The 9589-nt window shown below is 45.0% G+C and overlaps 1 protein-coding gene across 3 annotated transcripts in view; it reads right to left on the bottom strand.

Moving 5' to 3' along the window:
• Positions 1-1884: 1884 nt before the first annotated feature.
• Positions 1885-9589, bottom strand: part of LOC103371235 (nuclear body protein SP140-like protein) — a 13368-nt gene continuing 5663 nt past the window's right edge. The window contains exons 5-16 of one of the 3 annotated variants that reach the window (XM_008300487.1): positions 9336-9469; positions 9210-9254; positions 9052-9091; positions 8654-8740; positions 7698-7814; positions 7465-7604; positions 4496-4564; positions 4148-4296; positions 2635-2752; positions 2484-2558; positions 2149-2292; positions 1885-2038 (exon numbers count right to left, since the gene is read on the bottom strand). In XM_008300487.1, the coding sequence (XP_008298709.1) occupies positions 1952-2038; positions 2149-2292; positions 2484-2558; positions 2635-2752; positions 4148-4296; positions 4496-4564; positions 7465-7604; positions 7698-7814; positions 8654-8740; positions 9052-9091; positions 9210-9254; positions 9336-9469 (1205 nt within the window). In that variant the 3' untranslated portion in view covers positions 1885-1951. The remainder of the gene's footprint in view (positions 2039-2148; positions 2293-2483; positions 2559-2634; positions 2753-4147; positions 4297-4495; positions 4565-7464; positions 7605-7697; positions 7815-8653; positions 8741-9051; positions 9092-9209; positions 9255-9335; positions 9470-9589) is intronic. The other 2 variants (XM_008300489.1, XM_008300488.1) reach the window with 2 other exon arrangements.

Consider the following 9589-nt stretch of genomic DNA (forward strand, 5'->3'; position numbering starts at 1 on the left):
ATTCTGAAATCCTCTTCACATACTGAGCAACATTAGAAAACCCAAAACAAGCAATCAGACAATCCCTGCAGCTACTTTTACATCTAATGTTGATCTTCATGTTTACTGCACAGACATGAAGACAAACTGTGCTGAAGCTCTGGGTGCAGACCTGCTGCTGGCGTGCTCGACGGGAAGGCAGCCGACCACGCTGGAACGTTTTGCAGAGGATTTGAATTTGAGTGCAGTAACGCAACACCGATCATTTGTTTCTGCAAATGTTCCAGTGGTTCTGGGTTTGGGATGCTGTAGAGGGTTGACGGCGCCACCAAGCTGCCACATTTCGTGTGGTTCAGCCTGCACATGTACAAAGGCTGTTCCCCTGGTTAAAGTGTAATAAAAGACATAATAAAGGAGCAGTGCCACCCATCACAGGAGCCCAACGTCTCCTACAGCAGAGTGACGGTGCAGAGCAAGCTTCCACACAAAGCTGTACCTTTAGCGTGAAAAACACACCAATTAAAAGCAGCTAGTCTCTAATGGACTGTGCTTTGGGCACTTTATTCCTGAGCTGCCGTTGTACCGTTGCAGTGATTTTTCTACAATAACGTTTCAGTTGGTGGTAAAATAATGATCCACATGAAGGTTGTCAGCAGAACCTTGAACTGTAATTAATCATATTGTAGGGCACTAACACTAATCATTAAAATAGGGACATTTAAAAGTGCAAAATCTCAACAGTAGTGCTGAAAAATACTCCGTTTACATTCTAAATAATACGGTAGTGTCCTAATTCAGCAATTTCCCTGAGGTACCCTACCAAAGGGATCAATAAAGTTCTATATAATCTTTATAATCTAATCCAATCTGATATTTGAGCCTGTTAGCTGCAGGTTGTTAATGCAAGTCTTGTTTCTCTACTGGAAAAACACTGGACCCAACAGCTGTTGTTCTAAAAGTTGTGTACCAGTAACAAAGACCTGACTGTAGTGCTCATGCTGTGGCTGATGGGTGCAGATTTTACTGACATTTCATGTTAAGAGGAAAACGACGTCCATGAACACTGAGTTTACTGTAAATCCCTTTAACAGCAGGTCTCCTCTAAACGGATTAAACTGCACAGTGCTAAAGTCTGCTCGTTAGGTTGGACACGTTTTGTCTCATAGTTTTAGTCTGACATAACACAAATAAGCCGCCTCCATTTTTAAGAAGGAACTCTTCTCATAGCTTAATGGTAGCAGCTGGACCTGCTTGAGTTCCTTGAAGACGTTCCACCTCCATCCAAGAGGCTTCATCAGCTCTGACTGACTGGTTGGGAGTTCCACATCCTGATATCTTTAAGGAGACATGTGCATTATTGTACCGCAGTCCACCTGCATCTCAAGGACAAAGGACACTCATCTGAAGACAACAACGTCCAGATGTTGGCCTGCAGGGAGGACAGATGGTTTGAGAGAGGAGTGAAAGAAGCCATCTATGTCCAACTGGAGAGACCATCCCTCAGCAGTGGTGGAGGTCTGAGGCATCACCTCTCACCTGTTCAGTCCTCAGATCTCTCCCCAGGAAGATGAACCCACATCCACACCAAGTCACAGAGACCCTAACGAACCCCACTGTGTCAGGAGGAGCACTAATGACTCACATAACGAGGGGGAGGAGCAACAAACCCCCAACTGAAACCTAAACTCAGGTGTTAACGTCTCCTTCAGGATATCAGTATGTGGAACTCCCAACCAGTCAGTCAGAGCTGATGAAGCCTCCTGGATGAAGGTGGAACATCTTCAAGGAACTCAAGCAGATCCAGTTGTTACGATTAAACTACGGAACAACCATGAGCTGGAGGACTGAGGATCTGCAGACATAAGAATGTCACAAACATCTAATAAAAGGACATTATACTGAAACTGTTATACTGACTTATTTATAACCTTTTCCTAAATTTGAAGAGGTTAAAAAGTGTCCAGTTTTTTAATCAGTCTTGGATGTTGAAGGCCTTCTTGAATTCTTCATCAAATAACCGATTGAGTTGTTCGCCCATCGTGAGGAATTCAGCATTATCCTGAAAATGAACAAAACAGTCTTCTTGTTTTTGAAAGTTCTCATATTTAGCTGCTGATGAAAACCTTTCAGTGACATATATGGAAATGATTTTTACTGGCAGCTTCCTACCCGGTTGAACGTGGCACAGTTGGTGAAAATGAGCCGCACATCGGACACGAACTGGCCGACAGTCTGGTATCGGCTCCTCTGGAGTCCGTCTGCTATGAGCTCCAGCCACATCGGAGTCTTGATGAAAGCGGAGTAGTTGTCCAGCTGTGAGCACCAACCAGAAATAGTTTGTTTACATCGACTTTACCGTAACAAAAAAAAAAAAAAAAAAGGCCGGCTGACAGTGTGATTCCTCCGGTAGTCGGACTGCTGTGTGCCCTTTGCTGTCTACAGAATAAATGTGACATTCATGGTCTGGAGGACGTGTGCAGTGAACAGTGGAGGTGGAGACTTACAGAGATCACTGGGTTTTTGGTAAATATCTGGTCCTCATCAGCACTGCATAGACACAGCAGCAGATACTGGCATTCCTGTGGATGGACGTCAAGAGGGAAAGCAGTGAGGCAGGCAGCTCGACCAAGGTGGAAAGAGAGAAAGAAAACTCACCAGCATGTTTGCAGATATCTGGCGGGACAAGACTGGTTCCGTTTCCAGCTGTTCAGAGTAGCGGCACTCTTGATTAGTTGTGAAAACACAGAACGTGCACATCCACAGTCTGTCGTCGCTGTTGCACACAAACACACACCCGTTACTATTCCACAACACTGAGCATGCATGTTGTTTGTTTCTGCTAAAAACTAGACACGTACAAGCTCAGGATAGCATGCAGCACCGTAGCATTTAAATTATTAGTATTAAAAAGGCTGTTGCACCTGACAAATGTCATACGGAAAAAAACAGATGAAAGAACAGATTTGTGTCCACGTGGGTGCAGCGCAGCAATCTGAAACCACTCCCCTCAAATATGATCCATTGTTAAAGTTTATACAGCAAAAGGTTTGTCGTTGACACGTCCAGCAGACATGGGGCAACACGTGGAGTTGTGTTTCAGGTCAAGGTGAATTTTAAGTCCTGTTTTGTTCTCTACCAACTCCTGACAGAAAACATTGGCTACCTAGCTATATATAAACGGCAGAAATCCCACTTGTGGATCTATAACTGCACAAGCCATAAAATAATTCAAAACAGAGCCAACAATAAATCAGCTCAAATCAAATCAATGTTAAAATCAGAAGTGCAGATTTGTAAAATATATAGAACCATCCAGATAGACATTCTTAAATTTCACATCAGATAAAACGACCTTAACTGATCAAAAATATTCCAAAACAAATCCAACAAAGACCAACACACTGGACTGAGGTGGACAGTCGACCCAACATGTTAGGACCAACAAAACTAGCGATAACTACGCTACAGCAGGGCTAGCTAAAAGAATGTACTTAAAGAAAGGCTGCTAGTAATTAAAAACCTCTAAAAGAGTATATTTAGAGTTTGAAAAATAGTTCAAACAGGATGAATACGAGTGGTGGGACTAAACAGAACCAGCAAAGTTGTGTATGGAATGGATCAGTAAAGCTTTGAAGAGAACGTCCAGTAAACAGAACTTCATTATATTCTTTATAGTCACTTATTTTAAATGACTAAGAACTGAAGACCAGGGATAGCTGCTTCTCACCCACTGCCAACAGACACGTGGACAAACTCAGAGTCCGTCTAACTCCTGGCAGGTCTGGAGCTGATGGCAGCACTGTTAACCCTAACCCTGTTACAACAGGGGACATTAGCAATAAGGGCTAAAAGCAGGTCTCGTACCAGGTGTGACAACATTTAAAGTTGAACATTTGAACACTGGAGTCGACAGATGTACTCGCTGTTGAAGCCAGCCTCGGGTGGACCTTCTGCAACCTGCAGCTTCTCACATGTTACTGTAGCTCCTGCCCCAGACGTTGCTGCTGGCTTTCACCGAGCTAAAGCTTAGCAAGTGTCATCAATGTCTCCTCTACATGTAACCTCAGAAACTCTTTGTAGGGTCTCAAGCGAAACAGAAACAGCAAACAGAGGAAAGAAAGTTCAAACAGAACTGGTGTTGAATGGCCTCCCGTCTGCCAGAGCTCACCGCAGATCGCTGGCGTCCACATGAGGCAGGTGGCATTTCGGGTGGAAGGATCGAGGGCAGTGGTCACACATCACCAGCTCGTCTTCTTCTTCTTCTTCTTCTTCTCCGCTTTTACAGATGCAACACTCGTCATCATTTTTCTGATTCTCCTGAAGAGACACACAACATACACCAAGAACATGCTGAGATGGAGAGCAGTTGGACGCTTCATCTTTCCCACCGGAGCGCATTGTGAGAGATGCAGGTTCTGTACGGTTCATGAGCAGCATTCTGAGCGTATAATGACGTGTTCACATTTTACAACTACTAATGTGGGATGAAGGTGTTCTGCTCGTCTGACAAACTTACCAGCGCCGTGGTGTCTTGTTTGCACAGTTTGCATTTACACAGCAGCGAGTGGATCCTCAAGATTTTGGCCTAAAAAAGACAAATTATAAACGTCTTCTTCTTTCCGTAATCAGTGACTTTTGCCCTAACGAATCCTGTGTTTCTCATATTACCTCCTGAGCTACGGCAAATATGAGAGCTAAGACACCATTAATTGGACTAACCGTAGCAGATCCTGGAGGCTAATGAATAAACAAGTCACATCAACATTTAATAAAACCAGATCTCATTTTTGGGACTGGCTATGGTCGACATTTGGCCTCTTTATACAGTCCTTCAGTGCCAGAGTTCCCATTCTGGCCGTACTGTGTGACTGCTGCATCATTTCATGGGCAGCTCTGACCATGACAAACCCAGGGCTGCACAGCTACAGCCAAAATGCTAATCACAGTTGTTTCCATCAGTTTACAACGCTGAAGTCCAGATGTATTCTCTCCTTACTTGTCTGAAGCAGCTTGTTTAAGTTCAGGCTGGTCATCTGTTACTTATCCATGTCACAGTGTAACAGCTGCATAACACCTGGTGAGCAGCTGGTTCAGTGCACCTCTCAATGCTGCCTCGCACATATCCTCCGAGAGTCGCTGTTACAGTACCTACCCATCATCGCCTCGCCTTCACTGGGGCTATGTGAGCATTCAGAGCAGACTGAAATGGGCTTCAGTGGAGGTGCTGCAGTAATGTACGATGTGAGAAAACTACCGTGATTGTATTACAGCATGCAAACATGTCGAACAGACTCCAAAAATGAAACTGGAAAACTGCAAATGAGCACAATACTTTAAATAGAGCACTGCCTCCACTTCATGTCCTGCCCCGATCCAAATTTTTATGCAAATTATACTTTTCATTAATTTTCCTAAACAGTCGATGCAAATGACAGTCAGCATAACTTTCAAGTCATCAGCCGTCAGAGTATAATTCAAATGGTACTGAACAAACCTGCCGATGACAGCAGGACTGTTTTCAAAAATCAAAACCTTAAAATGCACAAAAAGAGTCCAAAACACTTCATAGGCTGTAGAGAACTGAAAATGGTCATTTGCAGCCTGAGGAGGTGATATTTACTGAAACCAAAGCTGTTTCAGTCAAAAACATCCTAACAGGTCGAGCTACAGTTTAACACAGAACCCCTTATTTGAGAGCAGCTTCACAATTCTTGCATCCATTGAACTTGTGAGCTTTTGGAGAGTTTCTGCTTGAATTTCTTTGCAGGATGTCAGATTAGCCTCCCAGAGCTGCTGTTTGGACGTAAACAGCCTCCCACCTTCATAGGTGTTTTGCTTGAGGATGCTCCACAGGTTCTCAGTAGGGCTGAGGTCAGGGGAGGATGGGGGCCACGCCATGAGTTTGTCTCCTTTCATGCCCACAGCAGCCAGTGGTGCAGAGGCATCGCTGCAGCATGAGATGATTATGTAACGAAGAGCACCGTTCTTCTCTTTGTACCATGGAAGAAAGTGGACAGTCAGAAGCTCTACATACTGGTCAGAGTTCATTTTCACACCTCCAGGAACCCTAAAGGGTCCGACCAGCTCTCTGCCCATGATTCCAGCCTAAATGTGACTCCACCACCTCCCTGCTGACGTCACAGCCTTGTTGGGACATGGTGGCCTTCCACCAACGATCCCCTGCTCCGTCCATCTGGACCGTCCAGGGTTGCACGGCACTCATCAGTGAACAAGACTGTCTGAAATCAGTCTTCATGTATTTCTGGGCCCACTGCAGCCGTTTCTGCTTGTGAGCACTGGTTCTGGGCGGCCCAATAGAAGGTTTATGCATCACTGCAAGCCTCTGGAGGATCCTACACCTTGATGTTGGTGGGACTCCAGCAGCTTCAGATACCTGTCTGCTGCTTTGTAACGGCCTTTTAGCAGCTGCTCTCTTAATCCGACATGTTTGTCTGGCAGAAACCTTCCTCACTGTGCCTTTATCTGAAGCAGCCCGTGTGCTCTGAGTCAGACACAAATCTCTTCACAGGACGATGAGCATGCTTTCATATCAAAGGTTTTCATACCTTGTCCAAGACATTCAACTATTTCACGCTGTTGGGCAGCAGAGAGGTCCTTCTTCTTCCACACTTTGCTTGAAAATGGCGGTCACTAATTATCACAGAGTCTGAGACTGATGTCAGTGATCAAAGAGCCCTGAGACACGATACCATCCATGAGTTTGACTGAAAAACTAAAACTGTCATCTGTATGACACTTAGATCCAGTTTGCATAATGACTTGGAAGGCGGTTGATGCTGGACAGTCAGTGAGGTAACGTTTTCCTATTCGCCTTCATGCAGTCGCTGCACTGCAGTTTGTGGTGTTCTCAGTTCATTGTGTTGCTTTGCAGCACAAACACAAACCTCACTTTGCTTCCAAACACCCATCTATCTATCTATCTATCTATCTATCTATCTATCTATCCATCTATCTATCTATCCATCTATCTATCCATCTATCCATCTATCCATCTATCCATCTATCCATCCATCTTATATTGAATTAATGGTGCAGCCCTGCAGCAGTCATCAGGAACCCTGACCCAGGCACAGGAAGGTTAACCCTAACCCTAACCAGCACAACACTTCCAGCATTTGGATCTTTTTACAGTTTTTTCAAGGGAGTTACAGAAAAAACAAGCAGCTGCAGTGAGCTGTTGGATGAAGAGACAGGCAGCGCTGCTCCATGCTCTTGACCAGCTGACCAACTCTCCTGAGCATCAGATCAGTCATCTTCAGTTGACTTCTTTATTAAAGTGTGGACTTGTTTGGATGGTGTTGCATTTCAAGCAAAGGAACTGCTTGAGGAGCTTTTGCTCTGCAAGCAAAGGTGACAAAATAATCTCTGACTTCATCACCTGCCTCTCTCTCAAACTGCATCAGGCAAATACGCAAAAGATGCACAGCTGGCAGATCTCGATGCCATCAGTGATTCACTGGTTACCTTTATGAGAGCACTGAGCGCTTCTCCTTCACACTTGATGTCTTTCCTCCAGGAGGCGTCTGTCTGACACGACGCCTGCTTCGTGAACTCCATCGGCGTCAGCCAGCTCTTCTCGGTGCGAATGCTCTTCCCACAATTCCCTGGGGGGGGCAGCAAGTTTAGAGGAGACATTTCTCTGAATTAAGCTCTCGAAAACAGGAACACAATTCAGTTTAGTTGTGAGATCTGGTCACCTGATGCAAATCGTCTGGGGTGTAAAGTCCCGACTGCAGCTCCACATGTGACTGGAAACACCTTCTGGCTGCCTTCTGGCTGCTGCTCAGACTGATCCTCCGTCTCCTCCTCTTCATCTGGAGAACATGATACAAAACCCACTCATTGCTGTGCTATAACTTGTATGTTGCGGCCATAAATGTACTTAGATCCTTTATATCCATTCCAGCAGCAAGAACCAGAACCCACGGTGAGGCGGCATTGAGCCACCACGGCCTCCACCTGTGGACCAGCCTGCCGGAGAGCCTCAGGACTGCAGAGACCGTCGATAGTTTTAAAAGAAGGTTAAAGACACACCTTTTTAATCAGGCTTTTAATTGAACGTTAATTCTTTTATATTGTTATCATTTATTTATCTTTGTATTTTATCTTTATGTATTTACTCTTTTAACTTTTATTTTATCTTACATAAGGCCTTTTATTCTTAAAGGTTTTAGTTTTATTTCCAGTGTTTCCTTAGGGGGGTCCTCCACACTGGGGGCTGGGTCCAGTCTGCTGCTGGGGGTTCTGTCTGCGGGTCCCTTCGGCCCGGCTGGTTGGGGGGCTCCTCACCTCGTTGTGGGGATCCCCCTGTCTGCCGGGTCGGGGGTCCGGGTGCCGGCGCCCCCAGTAGTCATGGTCTGCAACTCCTCCTGGTGTGGACGGCCCCAATGGTAGCGTTTCCCACAATCCCTCAGTGCCATGCCACGCCCCTTTTAGTCTCGTGGTGAGTGTGTGCGTGCGTGTGTGTGTGTCTGTGTGTGTGTGTGTGTGCGCGACTGTATTTGTTGTATGTGTATGTGTATGCATGGAGGGTGGGAGGGACGGGTTTACTTTATTTTTTAAATGTTGTAAAGAACTTTGCGATTGTTGTTGTTGCACATGAAAAGTGCTGTATAAATAAAATTTGATTGATTGATTGATAATATCACAGCACCTGTGTCACTTTCTTTCTCATCTGAGGGAGACTGATCCTCCTGGTTCCCTTCCTCATCTTCAGCTTCCTCCTCCTCTCTCTCAGACTCTAAACAGATTCAGACAGAACTGTATTGACTAATAAAGATCTTATCAGTCAAAATCAGCGATTGGGAAGCTCATTCTCTGTTGTTTTTTCCAAGTTAATTTAAAACTCAAAATTTCGTAGATACAACTTTGCAAAGGAGGCAGATAAGACTCCTACTCAGGGAAACTGGTCTGCACTGGTGGCCTCTACTCCCATTAGCTGACTTTAGTCTTTTAATGTTTTATGTGATGCCCTGTACAGGCTGCTCTCTCACACGCCCTCAGAAACACTGGTGCAGGTTCTAAAAGCAGTCCCGTGCTCCAACAACAAACCTGTAGCCGAGCAGCTGGATGGAAACAGCCCCCTCTTGGCCTAGCAGGAGGAAAAAAGGAGGATGCAGTTCAGATTAGAAGAAAAATATAAAAAAAGATGCACTGCTGAGTCAGAATTTACCATTTTGTTTTGTATCTTCACTTGCTGTTGTTCTTACCTTTATGCTTCTCCTTTTGTAGCTCACTGCTTTCAGGTGACCTTCCTGCAAAAGAAGGTGACAAAAGATCTCTACAGTAAACTGCAAGTGAAGCACAAACACAGCTAAGTGTGGAGACCAACAGACCTTCATCAGCTTCCCCAGGCAGGTGTCACTACATCGAATGCTCACTTTCCAGTTCCTACAGCTCTCCTTTCCGGCAAACTTCTCAAATTCAGCCGGAGTAAACCACTGCTTCTTCACCAAAATGCATCTCTCTCCTCAAACGTGAAGACAATGAGAGATTCGAATGAGGTTCTTACACACAGGAAGACACATGAAGAGGTCTACGATGGAAACGTCATAAAACATGAGTTGTTATGCAGAGACACAGAAATCCT

The sequence above is a fragment of the Stegastes partitus genome, unplaced genomic scaffold (assembly GCF_000690725.1).
Source record: "Stegastes partitus isolate 25-593 unplaced genomic scaffold, Stegastes_partitus-1.0.2 Scaffold1549, whole genome shotgun sequence".
Lineage (NCBI taxonomy): Eukaryota > Metazoa > Chordata > Actinopteri > Pomacentridae > Stegastes > Stegastes partitus.